Here is a 19543-nt window from a genome sequence, read left to right on the forward strand (position 1 = left end):
CTGGACATAAATAATGTTACCATTCACTGATACCAAACACTTACCGTATCTTGGAAATGGTGAGGAACTGAAAAGTTAGTGTTGGCAAAAAAAAACAGATTAACATAAAACTAGAAAATGCTTTTTCTAAATATCTGTATGATAATGGGCAACCATTCTTCTATGAGAGCTGCTGGGCCAATCAGCTGATCAACACAGATCCAGGTCCTGAACAAGATCCACAATGATAGATGTTAGATCTCGTGATTCCCATATTAAAGGGTTATCTATAAAATGTCCTCAAGCTTGTCATTTTCCCAACAATTGCCACTCGATTGAAATTGTAATATCATGTACAGCTATTCAAATGCATGGCTACTCATCTACTACAACACTGCTTGATAGGGGCTCTCAGCTCTGGCTCATAAAGGGAGTTTTGCAAGAAACCTTGGTTTTTGTCATTTAAAGGGAATCCATCACCAGGTTTTTTCTACCTCGTCTGAGAGCCGCAAGGTGTATGAAAACAGATCCTGACCTGGGAGTGATAATGTCCTGGTGATTAAACCATCATTTTAAGTAAACAACAGCACAGAGCCTAATAAATGACATCAATGAATTCAGTATTTCACCCCCTATCTCCTGCTGTCTTCAGATTACATAGCAAAAACCTGCTGACGGATTCCATTTAAATATATGCTTATTCTGTGCTTTATAGTCATATGGGAGGTCCTATCAGTGACTGGCAGCCTTCCCAGTATAAGTGCAGAAAGAGATAGCAGTCACTTGGTAGGGCTGCTCACTGCAAAAGTTTGAATGACTAATACACAAGTTGTACTTAATCTTTTTCCTAAAAATTAAAGATCCATCTGCTCAGCACTTCAGGCTGTATAAACATGGTGCCTGCAGACTAGACTGCATTTTCAATGTTAAAGCAACACTCCAGCATTTTTTTTTTATTTCAGAGCTGGAGCGGTGGCACTACTGGAAGTTCCCTGACCATAGTGTTATACCAGACACTGTCTTCAGCTTTTCCCGATGCGGCTTCAGTCCTGTGCTGCCATTTATGGAGCGCTACTTCTGACTGACCAGAAGTCAGAGGAAACAGTCACAAGCTCTCAATGTAAGTCTACGAGGGCCCTCGCTCTGGCCACAATCTGGTTCTGATAGACTTACATTGAATTGTGACTTCTGGATTGTCTGGCAAACAACGGATAGACCCAGCAGGTCACAAACCGGTAAAGGATGAAGACGGCAGTTGGTAAGTAAGAGACTAAATGTAGGGAACTTAGATTAGAGCCACCACTCCAGCGCTGCACTAAAAAAACAAACACTGGAGTGTAGCTTTAAAGATTCTCATTAAAGAGATTGAAAACTACTTAATTGTTGATGAAATATCCTTAGGATAGGTCATCAATGTCTGATTGGTCAGGTCTGACTCACGGCACCCCCGTTGATCAGCTGCTCTCAGTGGCCATGGCCACCACTGCTCAATCGCAGAGATACTCAGGCTTCTGATAGTGGCCGTGGCAGGGGGATTTGACTAGGAGGCGGATGTGCAGTACCCTTCTCGGCCACTACCAGAAGACGAAGCCGCTCCACAAATGAGCAATTCCGGTTACTGTCACCTAAAACAGCCAATAGGTGGGGGTGCCTGGTGTTGGACCCCAAACAATCAGACATTGATGGCCTATCCTAAGGATAGGTTATCAATGATAAAGTAGTAGACAACCTCTTTAAGTGTAGCAAGCACAACAGAAAATACAAACCCCCCCCCCAAAAGTCAGTGACTGTCCTCAAACAGGTCACACAATACAGAAAGAGCATATAGCACTTCTGCATATTGTGAACTCGTACATCAGACAAAATCCCACCCAGAGAAAACTGAGCAGTCAGTCTCACGCAGACATGAAGATAGCAGCAGAAACGTGATTTTCTGTGTAGTAGGAGGAAGGAGGGGTGACAGATGAGAAGGGAGAATGCCGAAATTCTGCTGCTATGTTCCTGGAACTTGAACTTTGTGGACATAACTGGTTCACAATTACTTTTGTATTTATGATTGACTATTCTATATCATCATGCAGAGGAACAAATCCCCAAAAATTATATAAAAAAAAGATTAAAAGGAGTGTTGTAATATTCCTAGCAAATCGTTATAACTCCTACATTACCTACCATATGTGGAGCAGAAAAGCCGGTGGACATTTGTGGCCTTCAACATAAAAAATCATTTCTGGAGGCTTTTAAGCACAAAGTTTTTTGGTACAGTTTTTTTTTTTAATTTTTCAAGACAAAACTAGCTGCTATGGTGAAACATGTACTGTTCATGACCCGTCTCACATCCACGTACATTAACTACTAGTGATGAGAGAACGTGCTCGGATAAGGTGTTTTCCGTCATGCTTGTGTGCTAACCGAGTGTCTTCAGCGTGCTCGAATAATATGTTCCGAGTCCCCGCGGCTGCATGTCTCGTAGCAGCTGAAGGACTCGAACATAGTTTTTGAACACGCTGAAGACACTCTGTAACACCTTATCAGAGCACGTTCGCTCATCTCTATTAACTGCCTTTGGGACCCATTTTGGGGAACCCCAGGTATACTGCAAGATTTCAGGATGACACATTGCACAAAGATAAAGTCCTATCGACAACAGAAAATTGTTCTGCTTGAAAACAGAAGTGCTGCAGTGCCTTTACTTTAGTAGATGGATCTCTTATGACGCGCACGCCACTTGGTGCATTTCTCAATGACCGGATAGATCATTGTATACGGCTCCAGAGCGCACGTGTGATAAGACAGTATCATTATTTTCGCACATTTTTAACCCCAAGATAGCACTCTGCTAGGATGAGTGGCCGGCAATGCACTTAGCCCATGCTTGCCAGCATGCCACTAGTTATTAGCAGATACTCGCTCCCTGAATTGTCAGCTCTCCAGATCTCTGCTGTTTAGTAGATTTGCAATCGGAACTTAGACTGCTCTGGATTCTCAGTTACTTAAGCAAAAGGGAAGCGGCTGTCTTCCTTTACAGAACAGTTCAGCGGACTGAAATGCTTTGGTTTAAAGACATTTTCATCTGACCTTCCCCAGGGTCTCTGGTGAGAGTCCCTCAAAAGCCTATGAAACAGGCGTGGTGTAGTAGAGTTCTCCTATGGCAGGAGAGGGGTGGTCCTGCCAGGCTGTCCACATGTCATCTGCTTGCTGTTTGAGACTAAGTATTTCAGGCTCCAAATCTCTCACCCACAAGCAACACTGCTTTGATTTGGAAATACTAAGACCACTCTTGTTCGCACATTTTCTATAACTAAAACCCTGAGTTTATTAGCTTTGAGATATTTGAATATACATTATTTTATTTTTTTTTAGATTTTAAACTTTTTAATACGCAAAAATGATCATGTGGCTTTCTGCGATCACCATGCTGCTGCTGGTCTTTGGGAGCTTTGACGGGTGTCTGGCAACAATTCGGAAAAATGCGGAAAGTCCAGGAAAAAAGCAATATCAGGTGCAGCATGGAGCTTGTAGCTATACCTTTCTACTGCCAGAGGTGGACAGCTGCCGCTCTGCTCCGGCCAGTCCTTATGTGTCCAATTCTGTACAAAGGGATGCTCCCCTGGACTATGATGATTCTGTGCAGAGATTACAGCTTTTGGAGAACATCATGGAGAATAACACACAGTGGCTTCTAAAGGTGAGCTAGATAAAGAGTGCTACAAAATGTCACTCATGTGAGAACTTTTTCTCATATCTAATGAACCAAACAATATGCAGATGTAGCAGAGCTGAATTTATCATCTAATATTTAGGACAAGTGTGCATCATTCATCACTATGTAGATCAAGGAGAACATTACCATTAAAGCAAAAAACTGCTAAATTGTGTCTCCATTTTACCCAATAACCTAACATCCAGTATGTCAGGACCACCAGACTCATAGGATAGGATTCTGAAGAAGAGCAGACAAGGATGTAAAAGATATTGGTAACTGTTATGGTTGCGTGTAAAATCTATCTATTTATATATAATAGCATTGTGCTAGATCTGACCAATTTCTGTCCAATCAGACCAACAGGGATTTAAATTGGTGTGTGGAAACGACCAATTGATCTGACTGAAATCGGTCTCATCTGCCAGAAAACTGACAAGCCTAAAAACCTAACTGTAGTGTTCAACAGAATCTATAGGATGACCCCACTATAGATAATATTAAGGTTTTATTGTAGGACAATTGTAACTGATGAACAAGATGACTGGTTCTATCCTTACAAAATATTTGTGGGTGTAAATGGTCTACTCCGACCGATTTCACCATCCATCACAGGTGAGAAATCTATTAAAGGGTTATTTTATTGGATAATTAATAACTTACTGATCGCTGAGGATCCATTCACTGGGGCTCATAGTCAATGAATGGATAGGATGTCGAGCATGCGCACCGCACCGTCACTGTATGCAAGAAGGTGCCCTGCGGAGACTGTCCTTGGGATTCACAGCCTAATGTCTGATATTGTTTGGACAGGTTCTCTCAGAATTGTAAAGTGCTGCAGAATATATTGGTGCTACATAATAAAAATATATTGATTATGCTCTGGATAGGGGAAAACTTCATATTTTTGAGTATAACCCTTTAAGCACAGGGTAATTACAGGGGGCACAGAGGCAAGCTGTAAATGATGGAACCGTGTGGAAATTAGGAGTTATCGGTGCCTATATATCATGTCTATAACATATTGGGGGCAGTATGCAAGAGGTGATTGCACACGTCATATTCAGAATCTCAGACTTTATTATTAGACTGTTTCATGATTCTAAGAGGGTTGGGACATTTTTATTGAGTCAAGTACAAAAGCAAAAGCAGGAGAATTATTATATTTCAACTACTATTTGCTGAAAGTATAATATATACAGTACTGTATACTAATAAATATGCCGTATACTACAGATAACACTAAATAAACCAATATCTACATATTACCGATGGCCAAATAGTAGTTACTGCTATTAGATACCATCAGAAAGCAGGAAATAAAGCTTTGCTTTGGGGACATAATAGAGGAATTGTAATCTAAGCAGTTTTCTGAGTTTCCAATAGAAAGTGATTCCAATTAATGACTGAAGAAACTAAATTTGGGAATGGACATCAGAGCTTCTGGCTCATTCCCTATAATTTCCACATCCTCTGTGTAGATCGATCAGAGGGGACACGGACATTTGTATTCTGATGGTGTCTGCTGGAGGACTAGGATTTCTTCTGAACGCTGGTAGGGAAACAATTCAGATAAGAGTATTATACTAGGGAAATGCCTCTTGTGAAATTCCCTGATGTATCACAGATGTAGCAGAGCTGAGCTTGCCATTTGGCACAGAATAACACAATATGTCGCTTTCCATAGTGCCTACTATCATACTCTTATTAATAAGCACAGGCAAGTTGCCAAACAGGTCAATGACACATTGTGCTCCATCTGCATTCATAATAGCCTGACTTTAAGTGATTCTGTCAGCTAGTTGTATGGGACATCTTATAAGTAGAGGTACCATGTGGTCATGGCTGCACATAGGTGCCATGGGTGCGACTAAAGGCTCCCTAAGCCAATCACTCTGGAAGGCACCATAATTAGTGCCTCAATGAGCTACATTATAGGGCATCCTCTATATGCTCTTTCTTAAAGGGGTCTGTTGACTGATTTTATATCAATCCAGTGGCTAGAGAAATGCCAGAATAACAAATACTAAAGAAAATGGAGCACTTGGCCACCCACACAGGTAAGCCACATAAACCAGCTGCTATCCTTCTGCCATGGAGGTTTTACCTTTTAGTGCAGACCATAAAGCCGAACAAGTCCCTTGTTGCCGTTGTGAAGTCACCCTTTTCCATATCTCATAACGATTAGAAAGAAAAATACAGTTTGTACAGTACTAAGAGTGCAAGATAATAAATCATGTTTATGATTGTCACATGAGGGTCATGTAAATGGAGGCATGGAGCAGGGTTCACTGAAGGTCCACAAAAGAAATATTCTCATGGTGAATGCAAGACCGTTCTCCAGAGCAGAGCTACACAATCTGCTTGCTTATAAAATAGTCTAATAGTTTTAGGGTCAGTTTCTGTTTTTTACTTAACTACCCTAAACATTAATGAACAAGATATTTATTTGCGTGCAATGGGTGGCTCCTGGTGGTGAGCACCCTCTGGTCCTTGATGGTGCGTACCCACTGATCACAGTGGCGAACACCCTCTTGCGTGTGGACAATATCAGGACTATGACAGGGTGTCTTCTGTGGTTCATATTTATAGCATACCTATACAGAGAGGGAAATAAGCATTTGATCCCTTGCTGATTTTGTAAGTTTGCCCACTGACAAAGACATGAACAGTCTATATAATTTTAAGGGTAGGTTAGTTTTAACATTGAGAGATAGAATATCAAAAATAAAATCCAGAAAGTCACAATGTATAAATTATATAATTTTTTTTGCATTTTGCAGTGAGAAATAAGTATTTGATCCCTCTGGCAAACAAGACTTAATACTTGGTGGCAAAACCCTTATTGGCAAGCACAGCAGTCAGACGGTTTTTGTAGTTTAAGATGAGGTTTGCGCACATGTCAGGAGGAATTTTGGTCCACTCCTCTTTGCCGGATCATCTCTAAATCATTAAGATTTTGAGGCTGTCGCTTGGCAACTCGGAGCTTCAACTCTCTCCATACGTTTTCTATGGGATTAAGGTCTGGAGACTGGCTAGGCCTCCCCATGACCTTAATGTGCTTCTTTTTGAGCCACTCCTTTGTTGCCTTAGCAGTATATTTTGGGTCATTGTCTTGCTGGAAGACCCAGCCACGACCCATTTTTCATGTCCTGGCGAAGGGAAGGAGGTTGTCACTCAGGATTTTACAGTACATGGCTCCATCCATTTTCCCATTGATGCAGTGAAGCAGTCCTGTGCACTTAGCAGAGAAACACCCCCAAAAACATGTTTCCACCTCCATGCTTGACAATGGGGACAGTGTTCTTTGGGTCATAGGCAGCATTTCTCTTCCTCCAAACATGTCGAGTTGAGTTAATGCCAAAGACCTCAATTTTAAACTCATCTGACCACACCTTCTCCCAATCACTCACAGAATCATCTAAGTGTTCATTGGCAAACTTCACACGGGCCTGCACATGCGCCTTCTTTAGCTGGGGGACCTTGCGGGAGCTGCAGGAGTTTAAACCTTTATGGAGTAATGTGTTACCAATGGATTTTTGGGGATTGTGGTCCCAGCTGCCTGGAGATCATTAACAAGTTCCCCCGGGTAGTTTTAGGCTGATCACTCACCTTCCACATTATCAATGATACCCCACGAGGTGAGATTTTGCATGGTGCCCCGATGTAGATTGAGTCATTTTGTATTTCTTCCATTTTCTTACTATTGCACCAACAGTTGTCTCCTTCTCACCCAGCGTCTTATGGTTTTGCAGCCCATTTCAGATTTGTGCAGGTCTTTGATCTTGTCCCTGACATCCTTATAAAGCTCTTTGGTCTTGCCCATGTTGTAGAGGTTAGAGTCTGACTGATTCATTAAGTCTGTATACAGGAATCTTTTATAAAGGTTACTATGTATAACAGCTGTCTTTAGTGAAGGTAATGAGTTGATTAGGAATGTCTAACTGGTCTGTAGGAGCCAGAACTCTTAATGGTTAGTAGGGGATCAAATACTTATTTCTCACTGTAAAAAACAAACAAATTTATATAATTTATACAATGTGATTTTCTGGGTTTTATTTTGATACTTTATATCTCAATGTTAAAATTAACCTAGCCTTAACATTATAGACTGCTCATGTCTTTGTCAGTGGGCAAACTTACAAAATCAGCAAGGGATCAAATACTTATTTCCCCCACTGCAGACCCCCAATTTGCAGTAGAGAGGTGGTTTGCCCTTACCCCATACAGATGAAATTTCAAGGCCGGATCCATTTGTTTTCAGAGGACATAGGCTGCTGCCAGAGTAATCTGGCAACGGACCTTCTATTCTCTCCTCATTTAAAACATATGAACATTTGACCAATCACTCAGGAGTATGGAGGAGTTGGGAGAGATCGTGGTCTGCCAAATGAACGCATGGCCAACTTAAGAACAGCATACTGAATTAAGTTTGGTGATGTCACTTTTTAGAATCCCCCCATTTGCAATCTTGAATTACTGCTTTTAGGTCTGCATACATTAAGGTTACACACTTGCTCAGATGGGCACCAATAAAATGAAACACCTTTAAACAGTTAGAAAGCGATCCATTCTAATATCATAATTGGTCCATCTGTTTCCATTTTACTGGACCAATTTGCTTTTAGTCTGTATTTTATGTATTCCATTATATCTTTTGCAACTCCTAGTATCTTAGGAGCTCCTCGGGTTACTGTTGTAGCCATAGGTCAAGTGGAATTAGGATGAAAGACTAGTTTATTAGCATTAAGAATCCTAGTACCAGCTTCCATCCTGACCTTGGGCAATTACTTTACCTCCATTTATCATGTGCCTAAATTGCACAATCATAAATTAATCTAGCTAACCTTCTCTTACCTTACAGTTTGTTTATACTGTTAGAATGAAAATCATTTATAAAATATTTGTACACTTAAAAGGTAATTTTTTAAGCCACAAATTACCTCCAAATCTAGCACACGTGTTCTTACCTAAACACTGGAACGTATTCTACTTGACATACCATACATTTCTGTAGTCATCAGAGTGTAATAAATGAATCTTTAAATAAAAAAAAACAAAAAAAAACCTAATTTTTGTTTAGTGTCAAGAACAATCATAATACAAAAAGAAGTCCCAGATGGAACTAACATATGGTACTCCATTTACAAATTAAATCGGGTTGCCCACACACAAATTCGATTGCCAATCATCAAAAAACAAATACAATAGCATTTGCAACAAACTAATCACAAATTATTTTTTTTTGTGGAATTTCAAGGAAAATCCACAAGAATCAGTGTGAACTTATTTTAAGGGAATGAATAGATGCAATTTGTGTGCCTATCGTCACTATTTACAATATTTCTACTAAGGCTAGTGGGTGTAATACATTCGAAAGGGAGCAAAATCTTTAAACACAGCAGGTTATCAAGTAGCTTTACAAGAATGCGTGCAGATACCTTTACAAATTCTTAGCCCAGGTTCACATTGCGCTAAAGCAGCCCGTTCAACGCTTAGCGTTGACGGGCTGCGTTAACGCAATAGCATACACGCCATCGCATTATGCTATACGGAGCCTCAGACACTGCAGCCCACGTCCGGGGCTCCGTCACTGAATGACGGCACATCGCTAGCGCATGCCGATTATGGCATGCACATGCATTGGCGATGCGCCCGATAATAGGGGTTAATGGCAGCGTTTTCTTCCTTTTCCTTTTTGGAAGTGCATTTGAACAGCAAGGTGGATTGCTGTTGAGGGGAAATAGAGAAAAAAAAAATCTATAAATCTTCAGCATAGCGAGTGTGAGCGAAGTGAGTGTGACCTGAGCGTAAGTGTGATTGGCGGTAAGTGTGACTTGTGATTCAGTGAAGAGGTATTTGGAAAGCCTTTAACAAATACCTGTGGGAATTGGTGTGAGTTGCTGAATTGGGAGTAGCTATATTCACAAGGGGTTAACTTAGGGTGGGGGCTCATAATTAAGGGTTTATAAGGGGCAGCTGTTTGGGGCTCAAGTCCTTTTTGGAAGTGCATTTGAACAGCAAGGTGGATTGCTGTTGAGGGGAAATAGAGAAAAAAAATATTTAAATCTTCAGCTTTGCGAGTGTGAACGAGCTGAGTGTGACCTGAGCGCAAGTGTGAACGGCGGTAAGTGTGACTTGTGATTCAGTGAATTTGGAATCAGGGAGTTTCCAAGGGAGGAATTGCTGTCTGTTTTTTATTAATACTTTGTATTTATTTTTTATTTAACGTTTCTGTGTGGTGCAATCCCCATTCGGAAATGTGCTCCACTATTGTTAATGCCATCCAGTGCACATCTTGCCACATGTATGCAATCCTTGATCAGCCGGTCGAGGGTGCATACTGCTGTGCGAGATGTGAGCACGTTGAGCATTTGGAAGCCCAGATTCTGGATTTAAATGTGCAGCTGGCAACATTGAGATCCATTGACAACATGGAAAGGAGTCTTCTGCTCACTGAGCAGATGCTCAATGGGATAGATGAGGGGGGATGGTAGGATGGAGCTGCAGGACAGTGAAGAAGCAAGCTGGGTGACAATTAGGAAGCGGGGTAGAGGGAAGAGTGCCAGGGAGGCTAGTCCTGATCTGGCACACCCTAACAAGTTTGCTAAGTTGGCAGATGAGGGGGGTGCCAGTACAGGGGTAGCACTGCTGCAGCCAGGCATGTCCTCTGAAAGCCGGAGGAGTGACTGCTCCAGTAAGGAGGGAAATAGGAGAGCAGGGCAGGCCAGACAGGTGCTGGTAGTGGGGGACTCAATTATTAGGGGAACAGATAGGGCAATCTGTCACAAAGACAGGGATCGTCGAACGGTGTGCTGCCTACTTGGCGCTCGAGTCCGACACATCGCTGATCGGGTGAACAGATTACTGGGAGGGGCTGGTGAGGACCCAGCGGTCATGGTGCACATTGGCACAAATGACAAAGTTAGAGGTAGGTGGAAGGTCCTTAAAGATGATTTCAGGGAATTAGGTTGCAAGCTGAAAGCAAGGACCTCCAACGTGGTATTTTCCGAAATACTGCCTGTACCACGTGCTACGCCAGAGAGGCAACGGGAGATTAGGGAGGTTAATAAGTGGCTCAAGAATTGGTGTAGGAAGGAGGGGTTTGGGTTCCTGTAGAACTGGGCCGACTGGCTCTACGCTAGGGACGGGCTGCACCTCAATGGGGAAGGTGCAGCTGTGCTGGGGGAGAAAATGGCTAGAAGGTTGGAGGAGTGTTTAAACTAGGGATTGGGGGAGAGGGTATTCAATTTATAGGAGGGGAAGATAGTGCAGATAGAGACCTGGGCACAGGTAAGGAAGTTTGGGGTGGCAGTGGCATGGGGGGGTGGGGTTAGTACAGTTAATAATTTAATAAAGAACAGAGGTGCAGAGAGATACAAAAAGTGCATGTATACTAATGCCAGAAGCCTCACCAACAAAACGGACGAATTAGAACTAATGTTGTTGGAGCATAATTATGACATGGTGGGGATATCTGAAACATGGCTGGATGAGAGCCATGACTGGGCTGTTAACTTGCAGGGCTATAGCCTGTTCAGAAATGACCGTACATATAAGCGAGGGGGTGGGGTGTGTCTATATGTAAAATCATCTTTAAAACCCATCCTGCGTGATAATATAGGTGAATTTAATGAAAATGTAGAGTCCCTGTGGGTGGAGATAAGGGGAGGGGGAAAAATAATAAATTACTGATAGGGGTTTGTTATAAATCTCCAAAAATAATGGAAGCAATGGAGAATATCCTCGTAAAGCAAATAGATGAAGCTGCGACTCAAGGAGAAGTCATTATTATGGGGGACTTCGACTACCCTGAAATAGATTGGGGAACAGAAACCTGCAGTTCCAGCAAAGGTAATCGGTTTTTGACAACTATGAGAGACAATTACCTTTTACAACTGGTTCAGGACCCAACAAGAAGGGGGGCACTGCTAGACCTAATATTAACCAACAGGCCAGACCGCATATCAAATATAAGGGTTGGGCGTCACTTGGGGAATAGTGATCACAAAATAATAAGTTTTCATGTATCCTTTAATAAGATGTGTAGTAGAGGGGTTACACGGACACTAAACTTCAGGAGGGCAAATTTCCAACGGATAAGAGAGGATCTTGGTGCAATTAACTGGGACGATATCCTGAGACATAAAAATACACAAAGAAAATGAGAGACATTTATTAGCATCCTGGGTGGGACCTGTGCACAGTATATACCGTATGGGAATAAACATACTAGAAATAGGAGGAAACCAATATGGCTAAATAGAGCTGTAAGGGGCGCAATAAGTGACAAAAAAAAAGCATTTAGAGAATTAAAGGAAGTAGGTAGTGATGAGGCATTAAATAAATACAGAAAATTAAATAAATTCTGTAAAGAGCAAATCAAGGCAGCAAAGATTGAGACAGAGAGACTCATTGCCAGAGAGAGTAAAAATAATCCCAAAATATTCTTTAACTACATAAATAGTAAGAAACTAAAAAATGATAGTGTTGGCCCCCTTAAAAATAGTCTGGGTGAAATGGTGGATGAGGATGAGGAAAAAGCCAACATGCTAAATGACTGTTTTTCATCAGTATTTACAAAAGAAAATCCCATGGCAGACAAAATGACTAGTGATAAAAATTCCCAATTAAATGTCACCTGCTTAACCCAGCAGGAAGTACGGCGGCGTCTAAAAATCACTAAAATTGACAAATCTCCGGGCCCGGATGGGATACACCCCCGAGTACTGCAGGAATTAAGTACAGTCATTGATAGACCATTATTTTTAATCTTTAAAGAGTCCATAATAACAGGGTCTGTACCACAGGACTGGCGTATAGCAAATGTGGTGCCAATATTCAAAAAGGGGACAAAAACTGAACTCGGTAATTATAGGCCAGTAAGCTTAACCTCTACTGTGGGTAAAATCCTGGAGGGCATTCTAAGGGATACTATACTGGAGTATCTGAAGAGGAATAACCTTATGACCCAGTATCAGCACGGGTTTACTAGGGACCGTTCATGTCAGACTAATTTGATCAGCTTCTATGAAGAGGTAAGTTCCGGACTGGACTAAGGGAGCCCAGTGGATGTAGTGTATATGGACTTTTCAAAAGCTTTTGATACGGTGCCACACAAAAGGTTGTTACATAAAATGAGAATAATGGGGATAGGGGAAAATATGTGTAAGTGGATTGAGAGCTGGCTCAGGGATAGGAAACAAAGGGTGGTTATTAATGGAGCACACTCGGACTGGGTCGCGGTTAGCAGTGGGGTACCACAGGGGTCAGTATTGGGCCCTCTTCTTTTTAACATATTTATTAATGACCTTGTAGGGGGCATTCAGATTAGAATTTCAATATTTGCAGATGATACTAAACTCTGCAGGGTAATCAATACAGGGGAGGACAATTTTATATTACAGGATGATGTATGTAAACTAGAAGCTTGGGCTGATAAATGGCAAATGACCTTTAATGGGGATAAATGTAAGGTCATGCACTTGGGTAGAAGTAATAAGATGTATAACTATGTGCTTAATTCTAAAACTCTGGGCAAAACCGTCAATGAAAAAGACCTGGGTGTATGGGTGGATGACAAACTCATATTCAGTGGCCAGTGTCAGGCAGCTGCTACAAAGGCAAATAAAATAATGGGATGCATTAAAAGAGGCATAGATGCTCATGAGGAGAACATAATTTTACCTCTATACAAGTCACTAGTTCGACCACACTTAGAATACTGTGCACAGTTCTGGTCTCCGGTGTATAAGAAAGACATAGCTGAACTGGAGAGGGTGCAGAGAAGAGCGACCAAGGTTATTAGAGGACTGGGGGGTCTGCAATACCAAGATAGGTTATTACACTTGGGGCTATTTAGTTTGGGAAAAACGAAGGCTAAGGGGTGATCTTATGTTAATGTATAAATATATGAGGGGACAGTACAAAGACCTTTCTGATGATCTTTAATCATAGACCGGTGACAGGGACAAAGGGGCATCCTCTACGTCTGGAGGAAAGAAGGTTTAAGCATAATAACAGACGCGGATTCTTTACTGTAAGAGCAGTGAGACTATGGAACTCTCTGCCGTATGATGTTGTAATGAGTGATTCATTACTTAAACTTAAGAGGGGACTGGATACCTTTCTGGAAAAGTATAATGTTACAGGGTATATACACTAGATTCCTTGATAGGGCGTTGATCCAGGGAACTAGTCTGATTGCCGTATGTGGAGTCGGGAAGGAATTTTTTTCTCCAAGGTGGAGCTTACTCTTTGCCACATGTTTTTTTTTTGCCTTCCTCTGGATCAACATGTTAGGGCATGTTAGGTTAGGCTATGGGTTGAACTAGATGGACTTAAAGGCTTCCTTCAACCTTAATAACTATGTAACATGCTATGTTAACGGACTGCCATAACGCAATGTAAACCCAGCCTACACAACGTTTTTCTAAATGGCATTGCCGCAGAGTTTTGCAAGCAGAAGACGTTTCAGGGAAAATACCGGCAGAGTCCTCTTTGGCATCATAGTGGTCTTTTTTTTTTTGCATATATAAAATAGTGAGTGCAGGGCCGGCTCCAGGTTTTTGAGGGCCCCGGGCAAAAGAGTCTCAGTGGGCCCCCCCTTTCACACATACCACGATTCATGATGCACAGATACAGCAGAGAAATATAGGTATAGTACAAAGCCAGATTTCACTTCTTACATGAGTGATAGCTATTGTAAATTCTACAATACCATACAGCAGAGGGGCTTTATATAAGTCAACCCCATATATGCCAATTTTGTGACCTACTCCCTCTTCCTCAGTTACCAGTAGGCATTTTATTGTTAGTTGAACTTGCTGCAAAGAAAAAACTGTATACATTGAATATGACAATTTTTTTAATGGAAAACTTTTTAAAGTAAACATTAGAAAGTATTAAAGTAGAACATTTGTAAAAGTGCAAAATGGGTAGCATATAGAACAGCCACGTAGTATATAACAGCTCATGTAGCATATAGCACAGCCACGTAGCATATAACACAGCCCACATAGTATATAACACAGCCCACGTAGCATATAGCACAGCCACGTAGCATATAGCACAGCCACATAGCATATAGCACAGCCACGTAGCATATAACACAGCCCAAGTATATAACACAATAATAAACCAATGAGAGAAGAAGCACCAGGAAAACCAAGGGTAAAATATAGTAACAACTTTATTGAAGACAAAAATGTAGACATGTAAAAACACAGAGGAAACACAGGATAGATGACAGGGAACACACCATGAAGGTGGCACCACAGGAACCAACAGGTACACCACAGTATAAGAGCATCAGTAAGCCTAAATTATGTGCACCCAATCAAAGTAAGCATATATGTATCCCAATAATACTTGGACAAATGCCAGTAAAGAGGGGCACCATTAAGGAGTGACTATATCCAAAAGAGGACATGTAAGGATGCAAGAGGTAACAATAACGAGGAAAATACCTGTGGGACCGTGATGCCACCCACCCCAACGCCGCGTTTCGGCACATAATTTAGGCTTACTGATGCTCTTATACTGTGGTGTACCTGTTGGTTCCTGTGGTGCCACCTTCATGGTGTGTTCCCTGTCATCTATCCTGTGTTTCCTCTGTGTTTTTACATGTCTACATTTTTGTCTTCAATAAAGTTGTTACTATATTTTACCCTTGGTTTTCCTGGTGCTTCTTCTCTCATTGGTTTATTATATTCAATTAGCACTGAACCTTACTAGATATACCCTGGCACCCCGTTTATATATTTTTTTGGTGTGGTGTGTATATTTTGCTTTTGGATTTATACAAGTATATAACACAGCCACGTAGCATATAACACTGCCACGCAGCATATAACACAGCCACATAGCATATAACACAGCCCACATAGTATATAGCACAGCCCACATAGTATATAACACAGCCCATGTAGTATATAGCACAGCCTACGTAGTATATAGCACAGCCCACGTAGTATATAATACAACCACGTAGTATATAACACAGCCACGTAGTATATAGCAGTGTGGGCACCATATCCCTGTTAAGAAAAAGAATTAAAATAAAAAGTTATATACGCACCTTCTAGCGACCCTCGGATCCAGCCCACTCCTTAGCGATGCTCCCTCCAGCTCCCGTTCCCAGTGATGCTTTGCGACAATGACCTGTGATGACATAGTGGTCTCGCGTGATCCTACGTCATCTGGGGTCATTTCGCAAAGAATTACTGGGAATGGGAGCACCGCGAGGATCGGGAAGGCTGCGGGGGCCGCCGGAAGGTGAGAATAGTACGAATTTTTATTTTTTTAAATTATTTTTAACATTATATCTTTTTACTATTGATGCTGCATAGGCAGCTTCAATAGTAAAAAGTTGGTCACACTTGTCAAAATGGACCCCCCATCTTGCTAGGGCCACGTCACTTGCCCGGGTGCTGACACCGACCCTGAGTGAGCGCAGTGGCGGACAAACACAGGAAAGGACTCCTGTGCAAGAACAATATAAGAACCCATTTCAGTCCAATAGTTGGGCTTTTTTTCATTAAAATGTTCAATTCCACTTGCTTTGGAAGTGGAAATGGGCCCCCTTACCTCTTAGGCCCCTGTGCGGCTGCACAGGTTGAACCAATCATATGTCCACCCTTGAGTGAGCCACTTCTAAGCAGAAGCTGCCTGATGAATTGGACATGGCACTTCTCCTAACCGATTTACGTCTTTAGAAACATTAAGCAGTTAAAAAAAAACCTCAAAAGTCTGTACACATGAGCAGTGGGTTGTTTTTACACTGCAGTGCTTATATACATTCTTGTTAACATAAGAGTATTACCTGCCTAAAAAAGACATTGTGTGCACATTAAATCTTTATAAATACAAAAACAAGAAAAATCATCATCTTCATTGGCTCCTATTCACACGCTGTGGTTTATAGTGTTCTATCGCTCTGGTTTAGCAAAAATGACTACAGGAAATTTTATAATCGCTCTTGTGTTTTATTAATAGAATTAGACTAGTTTTACATTAAATATGATTTTGTTTTTCTTTTTACATAAGTCAATAGTGATTGTGAATATCTCTGTAATAGATATTTATACTACTGTTTTTTATTCTTGCAAAATATCTGTAAATGTTATATAATACCACATTTAGCAAACAATTCAAGATAACACAATAAAAAGCATAAAAGTACAAGTGGGAGAAGGTGATACCATAGATGGGGAAAGCCAATCACGTGGGACTTTATGTAAAAAGGGTCAAAACGTCCAATAGGCTTCCAGTATATTCCGCCATCTGCCCAATCAGTGCCACCTTCCTAAACAGGTCAACTCATCGGAGGAGGCAGCGCATCTTTCACTTCTATGTCAGTCTATAAATATGTCCTATTAAATCTATTATAGCAGAACTGAATCGAATACGCAACTGATCTACACTAGTGATGAGGGAACGTGCTGGGATAAGGTGTTACCTGAGCATGCTCAGTTGCTAACCGAGTTTTTTCGGCGTTCTTGAAAAATATGTACGAGTCCCCGCGGCTGCACATCTCAATATGTTCAAGTCCCCGATGGCTCTTTGTTAGGCTATCCCTGAATACATTGCGGCTGTCAAAAATAGCTGCAAAACATGCAGCTGTGGGGACTCAAACATATTTTTCGAGCACGCCGAAGACCCTCTTAGCACCTGAGCATGCTCTGATAACACTTTATCCAAGCACGTTCGCTAGTTATCACTAATATACACAAATAGGTTTAGCTGGGTCATATACCTGCATTGGTAACAACTACTGCAAAAATTCCAACTAATGTAAACTCTGAGCTTCTGCAAACAGACTTAAGCTATGCTTACATGTGCTAGAGTCTCCAATTGCATCCTCTGTCATAGAATCAATCATATTTAACGGGATTGCCCTTTCAAAAGATTATCCCTCCAGAATATCAAGGTAGCTGTAGCCAATCACTGAGATCATATTGTGGTGTGTACATCGGTAGGAGAGCTAAGCTTAGCGACTGGATACAGAACGGTCATTTTGACTGCTGCCAGCATATATACAATCACTGGGGCAGTGGCGAGAGGCAGCGCCGGACCCCAGGAGAGCGAGTGACAGCTCAGCTTTAATTTCTTGCTTCTCTGAGCCCCTGGAATGATAACCTTTGAAAAGGAATAACCCCTTATACAGAGAAATTAGCTCAGCATGCTGCTAAATTCTTTAGCTAAAATGCCAAACACCATAAAGGTAACCAACAGACCTCACTAAGAGTCAAATGAGGTCCACTGGGTGTAGTGGGTGTCCCTTTAGAGACTAATCTGGGCCATCCCTTCAAATTCAATGGGTGTCCATCACTTTCACTTCCTAGAGGCTCTTCCAAAATGGTAGAATTGTTACAGTTTCTTAAAAAACAATACAGGTTTATCGTGATGGATTATTTTCTTGTAACAAACATTCAAAAGAAAGACAGACATTCCATCAGAAATAGTATTCCTATAATCTGCAGCACATTCCTGCGCGGCAAGTGTTCAGTGACGGGGGGGGGGGGGTCAAAGGGATTTTGTGTTTTGGGATTAGCTGAGGCAAGTGGCAATCACTAGAAAATGCTGGGACAGAAAGGTGAGGCCAGGCAATCACTGCAAGAGTGTCATGTGGAATCTGCATGCTCATATGTAGACACTAAACATGTGCTTGGTGGAATGGGATTCGATTTCTCATAAAATCAGCTTCGTTCTGGCTAGAAACATGAGAGAAATGGTTTAGGTAGCATGATACGACAACCTGTTGACCTCTGCCGCTTTCACTATAATTGTAGGATACTCCGAGGAAAAACAGTGTTAATAAATATAATTAGAAAATATTGCGATTCTTCCATACAAGAAATTAGGAACAATTTTTTCAACACTGCACTAAAACGTACTGAAAGTAAGGCTACATTCACACATCTGCTGTATACGTTAGTGTGCGCTCTGGTTTTTGGTCTCAGAGAGGGGCACTAATCCATACACACATCAGTTTTAAACACTGAACTATGTGTCTGGTCTGTGGAATACCAAACATGTCCTATTCTGAACAGTTTTGCAAATCAGACTCGGTTATTACGGTCTTTGGGGATCCGGGCAAAACGTACGGAAGACATAATTTGCACATCAGTGTTTCATCTGTTATCCACTAATCCACTGTTAAGATTAAATGGAGAAAAAAATCAGTTTATCTCCTGCAGTTATTAGAAATGGATGAGAATATGCAAAGTCAACAAAACACGGATGACACAAAGAAAATCGGCCCCTATCTCACAGATGTAGAAGCGTACACCCAGCTTCAGAGACGCACTGATGCTCCCGGAATGAGCGGCGCGCATTCGCTAGATTTGCATGAGCACCGACGACGTCGGCTCGTGCAAATTATGTTAGAATGCCAATTTCAAAGATTTGTAAAAACGAAATTTTTTGGGTTTTCCGCCATTTTCCTAGAAACCTCACTTTTTTTTTCCCATTGATTGAGCTACGTGGGGTTTGATTTTTGCGTGACAAGATGACGGTTTTATTGACACCAATTTGGGGTACAATGAGATGCTTGGATCTGTTTTTGCAGATTTTTTTTTTTGGCTATGTTGACCGAAGAACTGCAATTCTGGCATTTTGACTTTTATTCTTGCAACGGCATTTGCCAATCTGGTTTATGATTTTTTTTTTCATAAATATGACTTTTATGAACGTGGTGATACTATATGTTTATTTTTAATGGGGGTAAAGGTGGGTGATAATTTTTTTTAAACAATTTTTTTTACTTAATATTTTAGTCCCCACAGGGGACTACAGCCTGCAATCGTCCTATCATATACTATGTAATGCAATACCTAGTATTCAAGTATATAGTGAAAA

At 41.3% G+C, this 19543-nt stretch overlaps 2 protein-coding genes across 5 annotated transcripts in view; one reads left to right on the forward strand and one right to left on the reverse strand.

Moving 5' to 3' along the window:
* Positions 1 to 19543, reverse strand: part of MCPH1 (microcephalin 1) — a 435753-nt gene that overhangs the window by 172818 nt on the left and 243392 nt on the right. The window lies entirely within an intron of this gene.
* ANGPT2 (angiopoietin 2) overlaps positions 3199 to 19543 on the forward strand; it is a 49638-nt gene continuing 33293 nt past the window's right edge. Inside the window, exon 1 of the mRNA XM_077290051.1 lies at positions 3199 to 3667. Within this exon, the coding sequence (XP_077146166.1) occupies positions 3368 to 3667 (300 nt within the window). The 5' untranslated portion in view covers positions 3199 to 3367. The remainder of the gene's footprint in view (positions 3668 to 19543) is intronic.

The sequence above is a fragment of the Ranitomeya variabilis genome, chromosome 2 (genome assembly GCF_051348905.1).
Source record: "Ranitomeya variabilis isolate aRanVar5 chromosome 2, aRanVar5.hap1, whole genome shotgun sequence".
Classification (NCBI taxonomy): Eukaryota; Metazoa; Chordata; class Amphibia; order Anura; family Dendrobatidae; genus Ranitomeya; species Ranitomeya variabilis.